Below are 24057 nucleotides of genomic sequence, written 5' to 3'. Positions count from 1 at the left end.
CCATTTTACAGTAGTGGAAACAGAGTCCTAGGGCTGCAGAGTTGGAATATGAACCAAGGCTGCTTTATCGACCTTATTGTGTGTATTAATATCTAGCCTCTTGATGAACCTCGCTCTGGACCATCTCCGCGAAGGGATGAGAATGTAAGTATAGGCCTCGGTTTCCACATCTATAAAATGAGAGTGTTGATAGCTACCTGCCCTGCAAGTCACCTTGGATTATTTTAAGATCCTGCGGATTGTGAAAATGTTTTGGAAAGTTCAAATCAATGAGTAACCTTCATTGAGTCCTCATGCGATTTAAAAGTATTAAAACATACACTTTTCATTTAGCCTCAGTTGAAGGCATTAAAAACAGTTTCCAAAGCACCAATTTTTAAAGAGAATAAGAAAAGTCACATTCTTAGTTAAGCACAAATTCCATTTATGGAGCACTCACCAATTCGATCATATATTAGCAGTAGGTAATAGGTGTCAATGAGAATTTGGAAGGGAGGGAGTTCCCATTGTGACTCAGCAGGTAATGACCCCAACTAGTATCCAGTATCCAACTAGTATCCAGTATCCAACTAGTGGCTTAAGGATCTGGCATTGCGGTGACCTATGGTGCAGTTTGCAGCCTGGTTTTGGATCCTGCATTCCTTTTTTTGTTGTTGTTTTTTGTTTTGTCTTTTTGCTATTTCTTGGGCCGTTCCCACGGCATATGGAGGTTCCCAGGCTAGGGGTCGAATCGGAGCCATAGTCACCGGCCTACGCCAGAGCCACAACAACCTGGGATCCGAGCCGCGTCTGCAACCTACACCACAACTCACGGCAACGTCGGATCGTTAACCCACTGAGCAAGGGCAGGGATCGAACCCGCAACCTCATGGTTCCTAGTCGGATTCGTTAACCACTGCGTCACGACGGGAACTTCTGGATCCTGCATTTCTGTGGCTGTGGCATAGGCCAGCAGCTGCAGCTCCTATTCAACCCCTAGCCTGGGAACATCCATATGCTGCAGGCGCAGCCCTAAAAAACAAAACAAAAAGAACTTGGAAGGGATCTTATAGAAAATTTAGCTCAGTTTCCTCTCAATCTACAGATGGATTAAAGTGACTTCCTTAAAGTCACTTAGAAAACTAGCAGCCTAGAACGGGAACCCAATTTTGTTAATCTCTATAGGCATCAAGTTATTCTTCTATTCTTCCTCTCATTTTTTCCTTTTCTTTCCTTTTTTTTTTTTTTGGCTGCCCTGCAGCACATGGAGTTCCTGGGCCAATGTAGCTTAGCCACATTCAGGACCTAAGCTACAGCTGCAGCAACACTAGATCCTTAACCCACTGTGCCGGGCGTGGGATCCAACCTGTGTCCCTGTGCTCCCAAGAGGCCACCGATCCCGTTGTGCCACACTAGGAACTCCATGCTTCCTCTTGCTTTGGTTTCTGTGTGGATATGTTTCTTTGTTTTAACTCATTCAACAAATAGTTATTAGGTCCCAATGATGTATCAGGCACTGTCTTAGGTACTTGGAATACAACTTCAAACTTGTGCACCCTCCTCTGCCTGCAGAGAGCTTACAACAGCCGATAGACAACCATGGAGATAACTATTAGTACTGGGGGCTTTGGAAGTGTCATTCATTGAGAGCAAAACAGTTAGAAAGGGTTACATTTGGGGAGGAAGATCAGGAGTTTGAAGTTGGGACACGTTAGGCTTAAGGTCCCTAGGAGAAGTACAAGGAAGAATGCTCAGTACTGTTGAAGCAAGTCTGGGGCACAGCAGGAGTCTGTTGGAATAGAGCCTTGAGAATGAGTGGCATTTTAGAGCAGATGAAGTCATAAAGAGGTTCAGGGAAAAGACAGGATGGCCTAAGACCAAGCCTTGAAGAACTCCAACACTTAAAGGTCAGGCAGAGGAGCTGCCAAAGGAGAAACCAGAGAGCTGAGAAAATCAGGAGAATGTGGAGTTCTGGAACCCCAAAGAAAAGAGTGTTCCAAAAAAGGAATGGTAAACTGTGTTGAATGCTGCAGAAAGATGAATCAAGGCTGGACTGGGAAGTGGGCATGGGATTGACCACCGTGGAGGCCACTGCTGATGGTCCAGAGCATTTGCAATGGCTGCTCTGCAGTGGGATGAGGGCAAGTGGAGCAATGAAGTGGTAAAGCTTTGGGAATCTTGGCTGGGAGGGGTTGTAGAAAGGTGGGCAGCAGCAGGAAGAGAATGTGGAGTCCAGATATTTGTGTTTTGATTGGAGCTACTGGAGATTATTTTGATGATAAAAAGGACAGTGAGAGGAGAAAGGTGAAGGATACAGATGGGGTATGACCACTACATGATCAGTTTCTCCAAGAAAGCAGAAGCCCTGGAGTACATGTGGAGACCTGGCCCTGCCGGGTCATGGGACACTTCCTCCCCCCTCTGACTGTTCTTTCTCAGGCCTTCTCCTCAGCCTCTGCCTCTCTTCAGGACCCTGGGTAAATGTTGATTTTCTCAAGATCCTGACTTCAGCTTCCTCCTCTCATTCTCTGTGTTATTCACTAGTGACTTCAGTCACTACTGGAACTTTAATTACCCCCTAATTGCTCATCACTCTCAAATCTCTCTCTCTCTCTCTTTTTTTTTTTTTTTGCTTTTTGCCATTTCTTGGGCCGCCCCCGTGGCATATGGAGGGTCCCAGGCTAGGGGTCGAATCGGAGCTGTAGCCACCAGCCTACGCCACAGCCACAGCAACACAGGATCCGAGCCATGTCTGCAAGCTACACTACAGCTCACGGCAATGCTGGATCCTTAACCCATTGAGCAAGGCCAGGAATTGAACCTGCAACCTCATGGTTCCTAGTCGGATTCGTTAACCACTGAGCCACGACGGGAACTCCTCAAATCTCTATCTCCATGTGCAGACTTGGTGTCTGTTCACCACAGATTGTACCTCTCCAGATGGATATTCATGGACACTGGTGTGTTGGAGTCAGCTCGTGCTGGCTCATACCAGCTCACAAGAGCCCACTGTATACCTCTCTTTGAAACTCCTTCCTTGTTCAATGACATCATGTTAGCACATAAGAATTTTTTCTTTTTTTTCTCTTTTTTTAAAAATTATAGTTGATTTACAATGTTCTATCAGTTTCTGCTGTACAGCAAAGTGACCCAGTCATACGTATATATACACAATCTTTTCCTTACTTTATTCTCCATCATGTTCCATCACAAGTGACTAGATATAGTTCCCTGTGCTATACAGCAGGACCTCATTGCTTATCCACTCCAAATGTCATAGTTTGCATCTGTTAACGCCAAACTTGTAGTCTGTCCACTCCCTCCCCCTCCCCTTTGGCAGCCATGGAGGACATGTTCACCATGTCCATGAGTTTGTTTCTTTTCTGCAGATAGGTTCATTTGTGCCATATACTAGATTCCAGATGTAAGTGATATCATATGGTATTTGTCTTTCTCTTTCTGACTTACTTCACTTAGTATGAGGGTCTCTAGTTCCATCCATGTTGCTGCAAATGGCATTATTTCATTCTTTTTTATGGCTGAGTAGTATTCCATTGTGTATATGTACCACATCTTCTTATCCATTCATCTGTTGATGGACATTTAGGTTGTTTCCATGTGTTGGCTATTGTGAATGGTGCTGCAAAGAACATAGGGGTACATGTATCTTTTTCAATGAGAGCTTTGTCTGAATATATGCCCAGGAGTGGGATTGCTGGATCATACGGTTGTTCTATATTTAGTTTTCTGAGGTACCTCCATACTGTTTTCCATAGTGGTTATACTGATTTACAATCCCACCAACAGTGAAGGTGGGTATCCTTTTCTCCACACCCTCTCCAGCATTTGTTATTTAACTTGTTAATGATGGCCATTCTGACCAGTGTGAGGTGGTACCTCATTGTAGTTTTGGTTTGCATTTCTCTAATAATTAGTGATGTTGAGCATTTTTCATGTGCCTCTTGGCTACCTGTGTATCTTCTTTGGAGAAATGTCTGTTTAGGTCTTCTGCCCATTTTTCAATTGGGTTGTTGTTTTTTTTGCTGTTGATTTGTGTAAATTGTTTGTATATTTTGGAGATTAAGCCCTTGTCGGTTGCATCATTTGAAATCATTTTCTCGCATTCCGTAGGTTGTCTTTTTTTTTTTTTTATGGTTTCCTTTGCTGTGCAAAACTTGTAAGTTTGATTAGGTCCCATTGGTTTATTTTTGTTATTTCTGTTGCTTTGGGAGACTGACCTAAGAAAACATCTGTACGGTTGAAGAGAATATTTTGCTTATATTTTCTTCTGGGAGTTTTATAGTATCTTATTTTATGTTTAGGTCTTTAAGCTATTTTGAGTTTATTTTTGTGCACAGTGTAAGAGTGTGTTCTAGTTTCATTGATTTATATGCAGCTGTCCAGTTTTCCCAGCACTACCTGCTGAAAAGACTGTCTTTTTCACATTTTATGTTCTTGCTTCCTTTATAGAAGATTAATCGACCATAGGGGTCTGGAATGATGTCATGTTGATAGTAGTAACTTGTAATTGTTATGGTGGGAGTATTTACACCATGGAAATCAATGAATGCTTCAGATTGAGGGTCCCTTCCCTGAAGAGCTGGCTGGGTTTTTTTTTTGTTTTGTTTGCTGCATCTGTGGCATGTGGAAGTTCCTGGACTAGGAATGGAACCCATACCACAGCAGGGGCCCAAGCCATAGCAGTGACAACACCAGATCCTTAACTCACTGAACCACCTGGGAACTCCAAGAGCTGGTTGTTAAAACAGCTACTACATATCACTGTTCGCAGGTGTCTTACACTCAGCATACTCAAAACTAAATTAATCCTCTTCCATCCCACCTCATCCTACCCAACCCTACCCCTCCTCTGAATTTCTTAATGCAGCTAACAGCACCACTATCCACCCAGGAGCTTCTCACTCCCTCATTCCCTGTATCCAAAGAATGGTCAACTAGTTAGGCTATAGTCCAAGCAGCTATAACAGAGTCCCCAAAATTCAGTGGCTTAAGTGACAACCCCAAAATAGATCTTGTGGGACTGTGCGGTAACTTGGCCATCCTCAACATGTGACTTCCATCTCTGTGTCCAGTGTGGCCTGGGCATTTCCCTTTATTATATCTGAAGCTCATCTCTTGGGAAGGGGGGTGGCATGGAATGCACAAGTTCTTTCCTGTTTAAGGACACCGCTACCTTCTGCTCAGAAGTTGGCCAGGTGCAAGGAAGGCTGGGAAATGTAGACAAAATGTAGTCTCTAGGCACATACCCAGCTAAAACATTGTTCATAAAGAAAGGGGGGGGTTCCCTTGGTGGCTCAGCGGAAACTCCGGAAAGTATCTTCCTAAAATGCAAGTTGGAGGAGTTCCTGTTGTGGCTCAGTGGTTCACAAACCCAACTGGTATCCATGAGGACGCGGGTTTGATCCCTGGCCTTGTTCAGTGAGTTAAGGATCCAATGTTGTCATGAACTATGGTGTAGGTTGCAGATGTGGCTTGAATTCCGAGTTGAATTCAAATTGTAGGCCAGCAGCTACAGCTCCGATTTGACCCCAGCCTGGGAACTTCCATGTGCCACAGTTGCGGCCCTAAAAAGACCAAGGAAAAAATTAATTAATTAAAAATCAGTCAATCAATCAAATACAAGTTGGGTTGTACAACTTTGCCATCCAAAACTAGGCAGTAGTTCCTCCTCAGTTCTGTGAGAAGGGCCAAACTTGTTTGCAGGACACACAGGCTGGGTCTTGTCCCCTCTACCATGAATGCCTTCTGTACCTACTCCAATTCCACTTCCTTGTCAGCCGGGAAACTTCATTTTTCTCTCTTAGTTTAAATATTGCCTCCCTGACGACACTGTTCTTTGTGCCCCACTGCAATGCTGGCTCCATTCCTATTGCAGCTTTTACTGGACTGTTCCTTTCTTGGCACTTGCTGCCTGTCCTAGGGGCTCCCTGGGAAATCAGGACACTTGGTTTGTCTGGCAAAAGTCTGAGTGAGAGCTCACTAAGCAATGACAGACCCTCACAAGATGCCAAATTATATCCAAGGTGTGGGGTCTCAGGCTCATGGCCTGCCACCTTCAATGTCATTACCAGGTGTGCAGGCTTCTAATGTGAGAACCTCCAGATGACTTTATTGAGCTAATTGTTTAATCATCTGTCTTCCAGAATAGACATTAAATTGTACGAGCCACATCAAATTGTACGAGCCATTTTATTCCCAGTGCCAATCAGGTACCTAGAGAATATCTATGAAGTAAATAGAAGCATGGCAACATCTTCACCAGGATCAATACTTTTCACAGTTCAAATCTCACCTCTGTCCCTTTCCAGCTTAGTGACCTTGGCCAAGTCACTTAACGTCTCCAGAAGCCTCTCTCTCCCTTGCAAAATGGGGGTGATAATTGGGTCATTATGAGAACTAAAATATTAATATTTGTAAAGCATTTATAACAGTCCCTGGAACATAGCAGATGCTTTGTGTTTGTTAAATAAAAATAGTATTCAGGAGTTCCCTGGTGGCCTAGCAGTTAAAGACTTGGCATTGTCACTGCTGTGACAGTTACTGCTTGAGTTACTGCTGTGGCTTGTGTTCAGTCCCTGGCCCAGAAACTTCTGCATGTGAGGGCATGGCCAAAAAAAAAAAAATTATATATATATATATATATATATATAGGGTTCAGGCATGAACAAGTAAGTCTTTGACTGTTTCTTCAGTTTCATCTTCTCTTACACTGGTCTCTGCCACCAGCTCGTCTCCAACTCTTCTTCTAGACTGAGCTCCTATTTCCTTTGCCCACACAGTTCTCTGGATGGAAGACCTTACCCACCTTGGTCGCCAGTGAATCCCTCTTCATCCTTCACAACAGCTCAGACTTCACATTAGAAGCCTCCCCAGACTTTCAGAGACAAGTAGCCCTTCCCTCATCTGGACCTCCATTTCACCCCCTTTCATGCAAGTCCAAGTTCCCCACTGCACCAAAGCTCCTTGAGAGCACGGATATATCTTATGTGCCTTAGTATTCCCGTACCTGTACAATGTCTGGTACACCGTAGGCATAAAAGATGTTTGTTGAATCAATGATGGATGAAGGAAGTATATATACAGTGATATATATATGAAATATATTAATAAACTTTAACTTAACCATTTCCATAATGCAATAGAATATCATGTCAGATCATATGACAAATGAAAATTGGCTGCAGGTAACTGGAATTTAAATCAAGTCTAGTCCTGTAGCTAGCTGACTGTAGCTCTTCCACCAACCATGAGAGGAAAAATCACTTCACCAGATCGACCACAGATTTCTATGAACATATGAATAATAACACCAAAGCCTCAAAAATGCCCCAGGGATTTTCTTTGGACCGAATGCTTGCTGAATAGTCCTTGTGCCCAGCTCTTAACCAGGGATTTGATTCTGGCATCAGATTGAATCCTCAGTATTGTCTCTCCTCCAGATGGGGACAGTGAAGCCTGGAGAGACACAGAGATGTCATCTGTCAATTAGCTGATGAGAGAGGTGAATTCTAGTCCTGGTTCTGCTCCAGTGGGCTGTGTGACCCAAGACCAGGCCCTGCCTCTCCCTGGCAGATATCCCTGTAAAATCTAGGAGTTGGATCCCTGATCAGTAAGGTTCCTCCTGACCTGGGCAGTTTCTGAATCCTAGATCCTGACTGGGATGGGGGAGGGGGTAGTGGGAATTGACAAGGTATATTTACAGGGGAAGTGAAGCAGCCTCATTCAATGTCCACCAAAGGAGAGGTGCAGGCCATGGATAGCATCACTTTCCCCTCCAGTTTCCCTTTAATCTCACCTCAGCATTTTGAAAGATGAGGAAATGCAGGTGCTGAGAGGTTAAGGGCTCACCCAATTCATCCAGTTCATCCAGGCCTCCCTTTATAGAGGCCAGTGACAGACCTAGGGTCACTCTGGAATATTTCCATTTCCCAGCTCCTGAGTCAGCTCTCTGTCCTCCAGCTCACCCCTCCTACTGAAGCCTCCAGTCTGGGGAGCCAGGCCTGGACTAAGAACCAACTCTGAGTATGTGAAATGCCACCGGCACCAAGTAGGTAACAGATGAGCCAGCTCAAACCATGTGTGAGCATCTGGTGAACTTCAGGGGCATTCAGCCATTGTTCAGAACCCTCTTCCTTGGCTACTTCTGGTCTTAATGTCCCCCTTACCCCCAAACAAGTAGGTAGGAGTGCCCCTGAGCCACACAAGTATTCACACATACATTCATGTATGTGCATATGCACACACATGCTGACACACTCAAACACACACAGATAAGCACACACCTACACACAGGCTCACAAAAGAGTGTCTCAGCTGAGCCAGACTTTCAGAGTTGATCCTTGGCCTTCAATATCAAAACTGCTGTGGAGGAGCTCCCACTGTGGTTCAGTGGAAACAAACCCAACTAGTAACCATGAGGATGCAGTTTAGATCCCTGGCCTTGATCAGTGGGTTAAGGATCTGGCATTGACCAAGCTGTGGTGTAGGTTTAAGGAAGACATGGCTCAGATCTGGTGTTGCTGTGGCTGTGGTGGTGTAGGCCGGCAGCTGCAGCTCAGATTTAATCCCTAGCCTGGGAACTTCCTTTTGCCTCGGGGTGTGGTCCTAAAAAAAAAAAAACAAAACAAAAAACGAAAAATAACGGAGTTCCCGTCGTGGCGCAGTAGTTAACGAATCCGACTAGGAACCACGAGGTTGCGGGTTCGTCCCTGGCCCTGCTCAGTGGGTTAATGATCTGGCGTTGCCGTGAGCTGTGGTGTAGGTTGCAGACGCGGCTTGGATGCCACGTTGCTGTGGCTCTGGCGTAGGCCGATGGCTCCAGCTCCAATTAGACCCCTAGCCTGGGAACCTCCATACGCCGCGGGAGCGGCCCAAGGAATGGCAAAAAAAAAAAAAAAAGCAAACCCCGCCCACCCCCTCCCCCCCCCAAGTGGCCTCAGGCGATGCCCAGAAAAACCTAGGAGCCTCTGGTACAAAACCTGCTTGCTTGATAAATAGCTCCAGAAAGGAATAGATAAAGAGAGCGAAAAGGAAAGGAAGCAAAAGCTAGGTTAGCTGAGTGCCATGTATGAATACGTGTACATGTGTGTACACGTGTGTATGTATAAGGTGTAGGCACTAGGGGATGAGCAGGAAAAGAGGAGTCATCAGAAGGACAAGGGTGGAAAGAAACAGGGAGAAAATCGAGACACACCTGTTTCCTTACCTCTCCTCCTTCCCTACCCCACTTTCCTGGTGATTTCATTTAGTTCAGGGTATGGCAGAACCTTGCTCAGGAGCCTGAGAATGGACGAGTCTGCGAGACTATGGCGCCCTCTCCTCGACCCCATTTTAAAATAAGGAAGCAGAAGCCCTGTCGGTCACCATACAGAGTCCTGATCTCCGGATGGACAAGGTTTCCATCTCTTGCCTACTCCTGCTTCTTGCCTGCCTATCCCTTAGGGCGGGCCTCGAGGTCCTTGATCCCGTTAATTCCCTCCCTGACGCCTAATGTTGAGGTGTCTGGCCCTTTAAAGCAGCAGCCCCCGGTCGAGTTATTGTCTCCCCTCTCAGCCAATCGGCGGCGCCGTTGGGGGCGGGGGACCCGGCCTCCCGATAGGCCGCTCTGAGCCCCGCCCCTCCCGGGATTCCGGGAGCTGTCCGGCCACCTCGGTGCTGATCCCGCCGCCGCCGCCCACGGGCCGCGAGCAGCGCTGAGAGGGCACTATGAGCGGGGGCGTCTATGGCGGAGGTGAGCGAGCCTCGGGCTTCGGGCTCCCCAGCCCGGCGCGGCCTCACCCGAAGCCCAGCGCCCCGAACCCGCGCGATCCAAGCTCTGGACACTCTGGGGCCTGTCACTCGGCGCTACAGCGGGTCCAACCCGGGGTTTGGGTCCTGCACCGCTCCAACCTAAGACCCTTCCCAGACGCTCGCACGCACTCGGCCCAACCTCTCCATCATTCAACCCACCTCCACCCGGCCCCCAGCCTGGCAAGGAGAGTGGCCTGCACACGGGCCACGGGTCAAAAGGGACTTTGGAATCTTGACCCCCACTCCCAAGACCCCGAACTCCTGGCCGAGCTCCCACCTGCCCCGTCCGACGTTGAAGGTGGTGAGACTGTGGCTCTGCCCTGACCTCCTCTCGGAGCAATCCAAGGGGAGAGAGTTTGGGACAGGTCCCCTCACAGGTCTGTCTCTCCGCACAGATGAGGTGGGCGCGCTGGTCTTTGACATTGGCTCCTTCTCAGTCCGCGCTGGGTATGCTGGGGAGGACTGCCCCAAGGTGAGCCTTCCAGCCCCCTCCCCAAATCCTGCCCCCCACCCCCAGGCTTCTCAGTGATCTAGGGTCTCAAGGCCAAGAAAGAAGCTCTGCTGAGCTGGAATTTGGCAGTAAGCCCAGGGATGGGCTGAGAGCCCTGCCAAGGGCCTGGGTAGGTGCAAGAGATTGATTTTTCCTCTGTATTTGCCCCCCTCCAGGCTGACTTCCCCACCACTGTGGGGCTGCTGGCCGCAGAGGAGGGGGGTGGGCTGGAGTTGGAGGGGGAGAAAGAGAAGAAAGGGAAGATCTTTCACATTGATACCAACGCCCTCCACGTGCCTCGGGATGGAGCAGAAGTTATGTCCCCCCTCAAGAATGGCATGAGTAAGGGGCTCGCACCCACTGCCTCCTAACACAGACTGGGAGCCCACCCCCCCTCACCCCAGGGCACAGCACTCCACACCCAAGGAGTCTTCCTTGCAGCTGCCCAAGTCCCAGGGATGCCCTCACTACTTTGCACAGCTGCCTGGTTCCTAACCAGGGGCCACCAGATTCCTGGGGAGGGGGAATTTCTACGGGAGCTTGTCTCACCTCTCCTCCATTGGCCTTGGCCTCCCTCCTTCCTTTCCTTCCTGTCCCTGGACACCCGCCTGCCCACCTTCATCTCTCCCCTGGTCTCCTGGCCCCAGTCGAGGACTGGGAGTGCTTCCGTGCGATCCTGGATCACACCTACAGCAAACACGTCAAGTCCGAGCCAAACCTGCACCCAGTGCTCATGTCTGAGGCCCCGGTAAGTGCCTCATCCAGCCCCTAGTTTAGCTCTGGGTCCCACCATTTACCATTCACCTCTCTCATCAAGCCACTGCCATCAATCACTCCACTTCGCTTTTTGGACTTTCCTTCCTTTTTTTCTTTTTTTTATTTTTAGGACCACACCTGTGACATATGGAGGTTCCCAGGCTAGGGGTCCAATCGGAGCTGTAGCTGCTGGCCTATACGACAGCCACACCAATACAGGATCCAAGCCACGTGTGCAACCTACACCACAGCTCATGACAACGCCGGATCCTTAACCCACTGAGCGAGGCCTGGGGTTGAACCCCCATCCTCATGGATGCTAGTTGGGTTCATTAATAGCTGAGCCACAGGGGGAACTCCCTCAGAGTTTCCTTCCAACACCATCATCTTCAACTACTTTCTTTCCTCCCTGGTTTAATCTCCATGCCTCGCTCTTCCCGCCCCATCCACGTGCTTTTCCCCCAGCCAGACTCCTACACTGCCCCTCCACTGCCCCTCCTCCCAAGATCTTTTTTGAACTTTTAACTTAAAATTGTTGTCCATATTATATATACACATCAATAGTCAATTTACAATAACACAACATTGTAAATGAACTATACTTCAATTTTTGGGTTTTTTGGGGTTTTTTTGGTTGGTTGGTTGGGTGGTTTTTTTTTTTTGTTTTTTTTTTTTTTTGTTTTTTTTTTTTTGCTTTATAGGGCTGTACCCATGGTATATGGAGGTTCCCAGGCTAGGGGTCTAATAGGAACTATAGCTGCCGGCCTACACCACAGCCACAGCAAGGCCAGATCTGAGCTGGGTCTGCAACCTACAGCACATTTCCTGGCAACACCAGATCCTTAACCCACTGAGCGAGGCTAGGGATCGAACCTGCAACCTCATGGTTCCTAATTGGATTCGTTTCCACTGTGCCACATCAGGAACTCCTATACGTCAATTTTTAAGTAAAAAATAAAGTGAAAGTGATAATCAATTTGCTTTAGAAAATATGTTAAGGGAAAAACTGGCATTCATACCCTCTTTCTTCTCTTCACCCTTTTCCAGAGGCAGTTGCTTTTCTCTTAGCTTTTTTTTTTTCCCATTACCTTTCATATCTCTGATTATCACACTTGAATTGAATTGCTGATCATGATTTTTATTTATTTATTTATTTATTTTTAGGGCTGCACCTGAGGCATATGGAAGTTCCCAGACAAGGGGCCAAATCAGAGCTATAGCTGCCAGCCTACACCACAGCCACAGCAAGGCTGGATCTGAGCCTTATCTGTGACCTGCACCACAGCTCTGGGCAATGATGGATCCTTAACCTACTGAGTGAGGCCAGGGATCGAACCTGCATCCTCACTAATACTAGTCATGAATACTGCTGAACCACAATGGGAACTCCTGATTGTGAATTTTTTTAGCTTTGTTATCTGTGAATTTCCCAATATAGAAAATCAGCATTTAGCTCTCTTTCCTCTCTACCCACACCACATACATTTCTTATTTCTCACCTTAAGTACTGTTGTAGTTTAGGGTTTTTTTTTTTTAAGATCAATATTCAGTATTTACACTTATTATATATGCTTATTAGGCCTGAGCCAACCAATAAACTATGGTTTCTTACCTTTTCTGTGCAAACTTTTTGTTCTCTCTAGCACTGAAAATTGTCTTAGTTCCTATTTTCCTTAGTTTTCTATCTGCTAATAACGCAGTAGATAGATTGTTCCTCAGTTATCTATATCTTTTCTCAAGACATTAATTCTTTAGAGTGTTGTATCAGTTTCATCTTGAAGAAATCTCCCCAGGAGCCCACTGACCTGCTCTGCTGTGGATTAGTTGCTTTCTACATAGAAAACGTATCTGGAGTTCCCGTCGTGGAGCAGTGGTTAACAAATCCGACTAGGAACCATGAGGTTGCAGGTTCAGTCCCTGCCCTTGCTCAGTGGGTTAACAATCCGGTGTTGCCATGAGCTGTGGTGTAGGTTGCAGACGCGGCTCGGATCCCGTGTTGCTGTGGCTCTGGCGTGGGCCGGTGGCTACAGCTCTGATTCGACCCCTAGCCTGGGAACCTCCATATGCCACGGGAGTGGCCCAAAGAAATAGCAAAAAGACAAAAAGAAAAAAAAAAAGAAAAGAAAATGTATCTATCATCCTGACATTGCCCTCCACCATCACCTTAAGGAAATACTTTGTCTCTCTCCTGTATTAAAAGTTCTGTTTCCTGTATCTCATGACCCCTTTCCTTGATTTACTCCCTTGTTTTCATGGAGCACATCATCCAGTAACTGCCTTAGAAAGGTCACAGGAAATAAAATTTTTAAGACCTTACATGTCTCACCTTGGATTGATAGTTTAGCTAGGTGTAACACTCCAATTTGGAAATCATTTTTTTTTTTTTTTTTGGACTCTTGAAGGCACTTCTCCAGTGTCTTCCAGTATCTACTGTTGCCATCAAGAAGACCAAAACCATTTACTTTCCGATCCTTTGATGTAACTTATTTTTCTTTCTGAGAGCTTATAACATTTTCACTTTGTCCTCAGTATATTATAATTTTATGGTCTTATATTGGTTTATTTTTGTCCATGGCGGTGGACACTCAATATGTCCCTTTAATTTGGAAACCTATGTCTTTCAATTTCATGGAAAAACTTTAATTACTTATCTTTTTTTTATATTGAGTCTTATATGGTTTTTTTTATTTTTCTTTTTATTTTTTTATATTTTTTTGCTATTTCTTTGGGCCGCTCCCACGGCATATGGAGGTTCCCAGGCTAGGGGTCTAATCGGAGCCATAGTCACCAGCCTACGCCAGAGCCACAGCAACGCGGGATCCGAGCCGCGTCTGCAAACTACACCACAGCTCACAGCAACGCCAGATCATTAACCCACTGATCAAGGGCAGGGACCGAACCCGCAACCTCATGGTTCCTAGTCGGATCCTAGTTAACCACTGCGCCACGACGGGAACTCCCTTTAATTACTTATTTGATGATTTATTTCTTTCAGTATTTTCTGTTTTCTCTTTTGGGAAATCTATTTGGATTTTGTACCTCCTAAATTGTTCTCCTAATGTTCTTATCTTTTCTCTTATGTTTTCCAGCTCTTTATGTTTTTCCTCTAATTTCCAAGATAGTCCCTCAATTTACTTTTCAACCCTTCTATTAATTTTTTCATTCTTGCTCTTGTGTTTTTATTTCCCAGGAGGTCTTTCTTGTTCCACAAATGTTACTCTTTAGGGTATCCTATTCTTGTTTCATATGTGCAATGTCATTCGTTATCTCACTAAAGGTATTATTAGTTTTGTCTTTGGAAGTTTTCTTCTCATTGTATAATTATTGTTCTTCCAAGTTGCTTTCTTTCCCTGCCCTTTCTTGGGAGTCTCTATTTTTGGGGGCTCTTCTTAGATTTCTGTAAATCCTTGGTTGTCTGCATATGTTTAAGGATGGGACACTATGGAATTTCAGCTGTGGTGCAGTGAGTTAAGTGACTGCAGCAGCTCAGGTCACGAGGAGGCATGGGTTCAATCCTGGCCCCAAGCAGTGGGTTAAAGGATCTGATGTTCTGCATATGTTCTACAGCTGTGGCTCAGATTCACTTCCTGGTCCAGGATCTTCCATATGCCTTGGGTGTGGCCATTAAAAAAAAATAAAATCTGATTGGGCAAGGGGACTTGTTGGCTGAAATCTTTGCAATAGGATGATTTGACTGGCGTGTTTACTTGGCAGCCTCTGATAATTGGCATCTTTAGATCTTTGATGTAACTTACTGGGAAGACTTCCACCCTGAAGACAGGCCTGCCCCACCCCCTTTGTGGAAGCCAAGTGAGCAAATAGGGATGATGTTATCAGCATTCAATATGCATGGTATCACTTAATTCCCTTCTTTTAAATATAATGTCCTCATTCCCAACAGTATCAAGTGTCCCACCATTTCAGACCCTCAGCTTTCCTCTCTCTAGAGAATAACCTTCTAGTCTTCTCTGAGGTTGGAGTGGGCAATAGCTTAGTGACATGGAATTAGGAAGAGAGTTTAGGGATCTGTTACTTGAATAGCTTTAAACACTCTTATTTAGGAGTTCTCGCTCTGGTGCAATGGGATCGGTAGCCTCTTAGGAGTGCTAGGATGCAGGTTCAATTCCAGGCGCAAACCAGTGGGTTAAGGATCTGGCGTTGCTACAGCTGCAGTGTAGGTCACAATTGTGGCTCAGATGTGATTCCTGGCCTGGGAACTCCATATGCCATGGGGCAACCAAAAAAGGAAAAAAAAAATCTTTTTCATTTTCCCTTTCCCTCCGCTTCCAGAGGTACCTGAAACTACCAATTCCTGATCCCTCTGAGGAGTCTGAGATTTAACAGGCTGTTGCTGGCTGCTTCCAATATCAGTTTTAGAACTCAGTGTTCTTGAACCAGTTAAGTCAGTTATCACTCACCTGATTTCCAACATTCAAAATTTTTTTTGCTGTGTTCCCTTTCTCTCTCTCTCTTTCTTTCTTTCTTTCTTTCTTTCTTTCTTTCTTTCTTTCTTTCTTTCTTTTCTTTTCTTTTCTTTCTTTTTGTCCTTTTAGGGCCCAACTCACAGTGTGTGGAAGTTCCCAGCCTAGGGGTCAAACTGGAGCTGCAGCTGCTGGCCTTCGCCGCAGCCACAGCAACGCAGGATTCAAGCCACATCTGTGACCTACATCACAGCTCATGGCAACATGGAATCCTTAACCCAGTGAGTGAGTCCAGAGATCAAACCCACATCCTCATGGATACTTGGGTTTGTAAGCTGCTGAGCCACAAGAAAACTCTGAAATTAACTTTTTTTAAGTTAACAATTCAGTGGCATTCACTCCATTCACAATGTTGTGCATCACCTCTGCCTAGTTTCAAAATATTTTCATTACCCCCAAAGAAAACCCATTTTCATTAAGCAGTTCCTCTTCACTCCTCTTGCCCCCAGCACGTGGCAACCATCAATCTACTTTCTTTCTCTATGGATATATATATCCTGGGATTGTTAATATAAGTGGATCATACAACATGTGACTTTTTGTCTCTGTATTATTTCACTTAGCATAATGTTTACAAGGTTCAGCCGCGTTGTATTGACTGAGCAATATTCCTTTTTATGAATATACCACAATTTATTTTTTTCTTCATACATTGATGCACATTTGAGTTATTTCCACCTTTGGCTATTTTGCATAGTGCTGCCGTGGGCAGTTGTGTAGAAGGATTCATTTGCATACCTGTTTGAAATTCTTTGGGATGGATAAGTAGGAGTGAAATTGCTGGGTCCTGTGATCATTCTATGCATAATTTTTGAACAACCACCAATCATTTTTACAGTAGCTGAACCATTTGACCTTCCCACCAGCAATGCACAAGGGTTCTTATTTCTCCATATCTTTTCCAACATTCATTATTTTCTTTTTCTTTTGTTTAATTGTTATCACCACCCTAGTTGTGAAGCGATATCTCATTGTGCTTTTTATTTGCACTTCCCTTATTTTTATGTGCCTGTTGGCTTTTATAGGTTTATGGGTTTGTTTTTTTTTTTTAATTCCCCCTTTATTATAGTTTTGCCGTGATCTTAGGAGGGAATAAAAGTAGATGTTTGTATTCAATCCAGCATTTTTACCCATAAATCGTCTTCCTCAGCTTTCTTGCCTCTGAGATGACTAAAACGGGGATGAGGGGTGTACTGGGGTCTGCGAGGGCCCTGAAATATGATGTATTGCACAGTAAAGAGCACTGGGCTAGGAGTCAAGAGACTCCATGTGACTCCAATCCAACTCTACCAAGAGCTTTCTGTGTGACCTTGGCCATGTCACTATCCCTCTCTGAATGTTGTTTTCTTTAGTTGGGTTTGGATTGTGATCTTTAAAGTATTTTATAGTTCTCACATTCTAAAGCTCTGAGGGTCAAGGGACCTTACCTCTGTCCCCAGTGCAAGATGGATGGATATGAGTGTGGGCAGGTGCATGGATCTCTGCCTTTCCCTTCCTGAATCTTTCCCTCTTTCACTTTCTCCCCAGTGGAACACACGGGCCAAGCGGGAGAAGCTGACAGAGCTGATGTTCGAGCAGTACAACATTCCTGCCTTCTTCTTATGCAAGACAGCTGTGCTTACCGCGTATCCTCTGGCTTGAGCTGCTCTGCCAGGGTGGAGGGCCAGGGTGGGGTGTGTGGCACACTGAGCTGGAGGCTGGGCCTGATTCTGTGGCCATCAGTATCCTGGATGGGCAGACATCCCCTCTGAGCCCCATTAGTGCAGAGGGCCCCTGGGGGCTAAGTGCTTTGGACCTTGAGATGGCCGCGTCAGCAGCCCTTTCCCGTTCCTTGGATCAGGTTGAGCATGGAGAGTTGGGACAAGGAGGCAGCAGGGGCTGGGGCTGGAGAGAGGAGGGAAGGGTATATGACACTGAGGTGGTCCCTTCCCAAGCAGCCAAGCAGCATTTTTTTTTTTTTAAGGCTGTGCGTTGCATTGAACCCTATGCGAAGCCCTGGGGTGATATGGCCCCTAATTTCAGGGAGCCCATGGGACTGAGAAGGAAGACTAAAGAGAAGCTGGGAGCACAAAAGGAAGGCAGAAAGTGTGATTCAGACAAGAGAAGCGTGACAGGCATCTCAAGAGCCTTCTCCAGTGGATGGGTCACAAACCAGGAGAGATTTGCAGACTGGGAGTGGGCTGGATCTGGGAGAACAGAGAGCGACTAGGCCAGACTCAGGTCCCGCTCCCTCGTTTGCTGCTGCTGTCTCTTTGACCGCCCATCCCACACCAGCTTTGCAAATGGACGCTCCACAGGTCTGGTGCTGGACAGTGGGGCCACCCACACCACGGCCATTCCAGTGCATGATGGCTACGTCCTGCAGCAAGGTGGGGCCTCGGCAGGGGTTGGGGGTGCCTGGGGGACCAGGCTCTGACACCCACTCCTTTCTAGGCATTGTCAAGTCACCCCTGGCAGGGGACTTCATCTCCATGCAGTGCCGAGAGCTCTTCCAGGAAATGGCCATTGACATCATCCCACCTTACATGATCGCAGCCAAGGTGGAGCCTCTGGGATGTCCTGGGCACTCACCCTATGACTGTCAACCCTCTGATCCATAAAATCGCAGAGAGGGGAGCAGCCGGGCCCCAAGAGGACCCTGGTCCTCAATTTGTAACTGAGTCATCAACGATCCAGACAGGCGGAGGGACATGGCCGAGGTCCCACAGCCAACTGCCAGCAGGATATATGTGTGAGGGCTGGGGAGGGTTCTGAGGGCCAAAAGACCCAGGTTCAAGGTCTCCTTCTGCCACAGAAAAGCTGTGTCACCTAGAAATGAGACCGAAGCCTCAGTTTCCTCCCTGTAAAGTGGAATCACAGCACGTAGGGCTGCCGTGAGGGTTCAGTGAGATACCGCATGCCAGGGACCCCCACGTGGAACATGGCTCAGTTAAAGGCTGATTGATTCCTGAAGGTTTGGCCTCCTACAGGATTCCCCAGGGCCCTCAGCCTTCTCTTACCGAGCCTTTCAGATCGGCTATGCCCACTGCACGCGTGGCATCCATGGTGATGGGCTCTCCTCGTTCCCTCTCCTCTAACAGGGGAGAGGGAGAAGCGCCTTTTCTGGGCAGCAGAGCATCTGGGCCGTTAGCTGAGAACCAGTGAGTGCTGGGAGCATGGGTGCGGCCAGCAGGGTGGGAATGGGTGCTCACAGGCTGTGTCCCCACAGGAGCCCGTTCGGGAGGGTGCCCCCCCCAACTGGAAGAAGAAAGAGAAGTTACCCCAGGTTTCCAAGTCCTGGCATAACTACATGTGCAATGTGAGGCACTGGAGAGGGTCCCCTGAGCCCCCGCCTCCAGCTCCTCGTCCCCTGCCCCACTGTGAGGCCAGGAGGGGACCTGAGGCCCTGCGGGTGGGGGCGGGGCTCAGGAGGGAGCCCCGCCCTCACCCCCTCCCCGCGTTCTTAGGAGGTGATCCAGGACTTTCAGGCCTCCGTGCTGCAGGTCTCAGACTCTCCCTACGATGAGCAGTGAGTGGGGCCCACAGCTTGAGGTGGGGGGGCGGCCAGCCTGGGGTTCAGCGGCGACCTCTGGTCTTTTGAGAGCACCCCCAAGCAGAGCCTTGCTCCTTCCTGGGTAGGGTGGCTGCGCAGATGCCCACAGTGCACTATGAGATGCCCAACGGCTACAACACCGACTATGGTGCCGAGCGACTGCGCATCCCTGAGGGCCTGTTCGATCCCTCCAATGTCAAGGTGAGGCTGGCTGGAGTCCCTGGACCTCAGGGTGTGGGGGAAGCTGGGAAGGATCACTTGGGTCTGGGGAGAGGGGACAGAGGGCCCAAAGTCCAGTCACCTTTCTCACAGGGCCTGTCGGGGAACACCATGTTGGGCGTGGGCCACGTGGTGACCACCAGCATCGGCATGTGTGACATTGACATTCGCCCGGTGAGGCCCAAGCCTGTGTCTGGGTGGGGTGGCCCAGAAGTGTGTCTGTGAGGGGCGGGGTGGCAGGGAGGGGACGTTCCCTGACGGTTCACTCCGTCTCCCTGTTGTCAGGGCCTGTATGGCAGTGTCATTGTCACTGGAGGGAACACACTGCTCCAGGGCTTCACTGACAGGCTCAATCGAGAACTTTCCCAGAAGACTCCACCGGTAGGAGCCCATGCGTGGCCAGGGCCTTGGACTCCAGTCCTGGCTTAGTCCTTCAGGACTGAGTCCTTCCTCCTTCCCACGCGTGGAGGGAGTGTTCTGGCCACCAGAGCAGATGGCTGCCTGCTGTGGCTTCCCAGTGCTCCCCACCCCCAGCCCTGACCCTTCCCAGAACCCAGGTGTCGGCTTCCCCCAGCCCCTCTTTCCCCTCAGAGCATGAGACTGAAGCTCATCGCCAGCAACAGCACCATGGAGCGCAAGTTCAGCCCCTGGATTGGTGGCTCCATCCTGGCCTCACTGGTGAGAGGGAAGGGCTTGGCCTAGCACCGAATGTGGGGAAGGGGCAGATCCAGACGGCCCCTGCCGCCTTGCCTGCCTCCTCATTCATTCATTCAACAAGCATTTATTTTGATGAAAGGGAAGTCAGTGCTCCTGGAAAGGCGGATGCGACATCAGGACACAAATCTGGGAGCGGAGGAGAGGAAGCTGGAGAGGCTGGCTGGGATGAGGTCATAGTGGTCTTATAGGCCAGGGCGGGACACTGACTGCTTGGAGAAAGATGGTGTGACTGCCACAGGCACGTTTGGGAAGATTATGTCAGACATGAGTCTTTGGAGATCAGGGTAAGAGCTGGACGCAAGGGGACTTTGCCAGCAGGCTCTTTCTGTAGTCCCGGGTAGTAGTGTGGATGGGGTAGCGAGAAAGGGGCAAACAGGAGGAGGCAGGCAGGAGTTCCCGCTGTGGCACAGCAGGATCAGGGGTGTCTCTGGAGCATTGGGATGCAGGTTCAATCCCTGGCGCGGCACAGTGGGTTAAGGATCCAGCATTGCCACAGCTGCAGTGTAGGTCACAAATGGCTTAGATCTGACCTCCGGCCCAGGAACTCTAAATGCCGCGGGATAGCCAAAAAATTAAAAAAAAAAAGAAGAAGAAGAAGAAGGCAGTAGGCAGATTGGTTCCAGAGCAGAGAGCTGCAGATGCAAACTGTATCTGAGGAGTGTCAGCCACACAGAGAGGAGAGCAAGGTGATGACAGGACAAGGAGGACACCCACTGGAGGGGGTGCCCCCAAAGAGATAGAAGCAAGGGTCAGAACAACAGGAGGCTGACGGTCTGAAATTAACTCAGAGCTGGGAGCATGCCAGTCACCAGTTGCCCCAGGCCTCCCGTGTGCCTGAAGTGGACAGACGTCTGGACCTAGTCCCTGCCTCCATGAGTGGGGACAGTCTGGAAGCCGAGACAAGCAGGAGGTCGCCACAAAGTGTTGGGAGTTCCTAAGGAGTTCCCCTCGTGGCTCAGTGGTTAACAAATCCGACTAGGAACCATGAGGTTTCGGGTCCGATCCCTGCCCTTGCTCAGTGGGTTAAGGATCCGGTGTTGCTGTGAGCTGTGGTGTAGGTTGCAGATGTGGCTCGGATCCCACATTGCTGTGGCTCTGGCGTAGGCTGGTGGCTACAGCTCCGATTTGACCCCTAGCCTGGGAACCTCCATATGCCGTGGGAGCAGCCCTAGAAAAGGCAAAAAAGACAAACAAACAAACAAACAAACAAACAAAAAAACCAAAGTGTTGGGAGTTCTGTCAAAGGAGGACCTGATGTGGCTCAGGGATCATGAAGGACCTCTGAGGACCCTTCAAGCTGAAATGAGTAAGAACTCATGAGACAAAGCGGGAGAGAGGGTGCATGGCCCATGGGGAAGCCAGGCAAAGCCAAAGGCCATGGGCAGATGCTGTGGGATCTGAGTTTGGGAAGCTCGCTTGGGCTGCAGAGCGGAGAGTGGACTGGAGAGGCTACTGTGGTCTCTACTGTGACCTGGATTTGACAGAGGAGCGGATACTGGGGGGGTGGAACTGGCAGCTTCTCAGAGTTCGGACTGACAGAATGTGGACACTCTTTGGATGTGCAAGGTAAGAAGGAGAGGGTCAAGGGTGAGGCCCAGGATGCTGGCTCCTGGCAGTGCTGTCCAACAGGAGTGTAATGGGAGCCACGTATGTCATTTCAAAAATTTTAGTAGCCATTTTTTAAAAACAGTCCAAAAAATAAGAATATATTGTATTTGGGGGGAGTTCCCGTCGTGGCTCAGTGGTTAACGAATCCGACTAGGAACCATGAGGTTACGGGTTCGGTCCCTGCCCTTGCTCAGTGGGTTAATGATCCGGTGTTGCCGTGAGCTGTGGTGTAGGTTGCAGACGCGGCTTGAATTTGGTGTTGCTGTGGCTCTGGCGTAGGCCAGTGGCTACAGTTCCAATTCGACCCCTAGCCTGGGAACCTCCATATGTCGTGGGAGCAGCCCAAAGAAATAGCAAAAAGACAAAAAAAAAAAAAAGAATATATCATATTTGGGGAGCTCTCATTGTGGCTCAGCAGGTTAAGACTCTGACTAGTTCATTATTAAATAAAAAAAATAAAAGACTCTGACTAGTACCCATGAGGATAGTATGCCACAAGCTGCTGCATAGGTCACACATGTGGCTCGGATCTCATTGCTATGGCTGTAGTGTAGGCTGGCAGCTGCAGCTCCAGTTTGACCCCTAGCCTGGGAACTTACATATGCTGCAGGAGCTGCTCTAAAAAGAAAAAGTATATATATATATATATTGTATTTGGAGTTCTCCTACTGGCTCAGTGGATTAAGGATCTGGTATCGTCACTGCTGTGGCTTGGGTCAGGGCTATGGTGCAGGTTCAACCCCTGGCCTGAGAACTTCTGCATGCCACAGGCATGCCCCCCCCAAATATATATATATATATATATATATAGTATTGAATCCAATACATCAAAAATATAATTTAAATATCATCAATATAAAAATGGAGGTGCCTTACATTCTTTTTTCTGGACTTAGTCTTCCATATCTGGTGCGTATTTGACAGGACTAGCCACACTTCGAGTGCTCGGTAGCTCAATTTCAAGTGTTCAGTGTGGCAAGGGACCCCTGGGTTTGGACAGGGCAACTGTGGAAGGTGAGAAAGGTCAAAGAAGCAGGTTTGGGGCAGGCGTGGGTGAAGATGGTGAATGCAGCTGTGGACATGTCCAGGGTGAGGTCCCTTGGGACACTAAGGAGGAGGTGTCCAAAAGACATCTGAGTATTAGGGTCTGGAGCTCAGCATGGAGATCCAAACTGGGAACCAGAGATGGTGGGAAGGGTGGAGCTTTGGCACAGGAGCAGGAGCAAACCCTAGCAGATGACATGGTCCAGGAAGGCGTGTTCTTTGAGCCACAGGACAGAAGCAGAGCCACACACACACACACACACACACACACACACACACACACACACACACACACTTGCAGGCAGAGGCAGAGAAACCATGAAAGAGTGGGTACAGCCTGAAATGCCCAGGACAGAAGCAGAGCCACACACACACACACACACACACACACACACACACACACACACACACACACACACACACACACACACACACTTGCAGGCAGAGGCAGAGAAACCATGAAAGAGTGGGTACAGCCTGAAATGCCCAGGACAGAAGCAGAGCCACACACACACACACACACACACACACACACACACACACACACACACACACACACTTGCAGGCAGAGGCAGAGAAACCATGAAAGAGTGGGTACAGCCTGAAATGCCCAGGACCAGAGACTCTCAAGGAGCAGGTTTCAAGGGGGGCGGGGGCCACTTGGGAGTAAAGACAGCCCCATCCTGATGTTAGGTGATGTCCATTGGTGAGGCGCGTGGAGAGAAGATTTTCTTGGGAAGTAGGGAGACTTGACATGTTTGTTAGGCCCTATAGGGTACCTGGAGAAGAAGAGGTATGGAGCGTTGGCCACTGGCCAGGGTCTGTAAGCACCACCTCCCAGCTGGGAAACAGCTATTGAACAGGTGCTCAGTAGATGCTTGTTGAATGAATGAATCCTGGATTGAACGACAGGCAGCGGGTGTTCGCCCTCTGACTACGAAGGGGTGGACTGGAAGATGGGGCAGGCTGGTGGTCGCGGGAGGGATGTGGGATTGAGAGGCAGGGAGGCCCGGAGGAGGGTTCCGGGGCGTCGAGCCTGCACGCGTGGAGTGTGGGGAGGCGCTTCTCTCTTCCTTCAGGGCCTCCCTGACCGCCAGTGTCGTCCCCCGACCCAGGGCACTTTCCAGCAAATGTGGATCTCCAAGCAGGAATATGAGGAGGGCGGGAAGCAGTGCGTGGAGCGGAAGTGCCCCTGAGGGCGCCCCCTCCTCACCCACAGGCCTGCCTGCAGCAGTGGGGGAGGGGACGCGAAAGGAAGGAGAGGGTTAACCCCCGCCCCCGTTCTTCCCGCCCCCCCCCCCGCCTCCCCGCCTCGGCACCGCAAGCTCCCAACGCTCCCACCGCCCCCTTTTCTTCCCCTTCCCGCTCGTCCTCTTAGATTGCGTTGTCGAACGGAGTAAAAACGTTTTAAGAAAAAGGAA

General features: G+C 48.5%; 1 protein-coding gene across 3 annotated transcripts; it reads left to right on the top strand.

Annotated features, from left to right (window-relative positions):
* ACTL6B (actin like 6B) lies at positions 9601–24053 on the top strand. Of its 3 annotated transcripts, none has more exons than XM_003124370.5 (14): positions 9601–9730; positions 10185–10261; positions 10456–10621; positions 10927–11027; positions 17044–17141; positions 17791–17885; positions 17950–18056; positions 18725–18814; positions 18963–19024; positions 19135–19249; positions 19361–19441; positions 19553–19648; positions 19859–19945; positions 23752–24053. In XM_003124370.5, the coding sequence occupies exons 1-14, from the start codon at positions 9706–9708 to the stop codon at positions 23830–23832; spliced, it is 1281 nt and encodes a 426-aa protein (XP_003124418.1). In that variant the 5' UTR covers positions 9601–9705; the 3' UTR covers positions 23833–24053. The 3 variants fall into 3 exon arrangements, with proteins under 3 accessions (XP_003124418.1, XP_013850924.1, XP_013850925.1); XM_013995470.2 differs by having other exon boundaries at positions 23716–24053; XM_013995471.2 differs by lacking the exons at positions 10456–10621; positions 10927–11027 and having other exon boundaries at positions 23716–24053.

Source organism: Sus scrofa, chromosome 3 (assembly GCF_000003025.6).
Source record: "Sus scrofa isolate TJ Tabasco breed Duroc chromosome 3, Sscrofa11.1, whole genome shotgun sequence".
Taxonomy (NCBI): Eukaryota; Metazoa; Chordata; class Mammalia; order Artiodactyla; family Suidae; genus Sus; species Sus scrofa.
The sequence above is the reverse complement of the archived record's forward strand: the minus strand, read 5'-3'. Positions and strand labels throughout refer to the sequence as shown.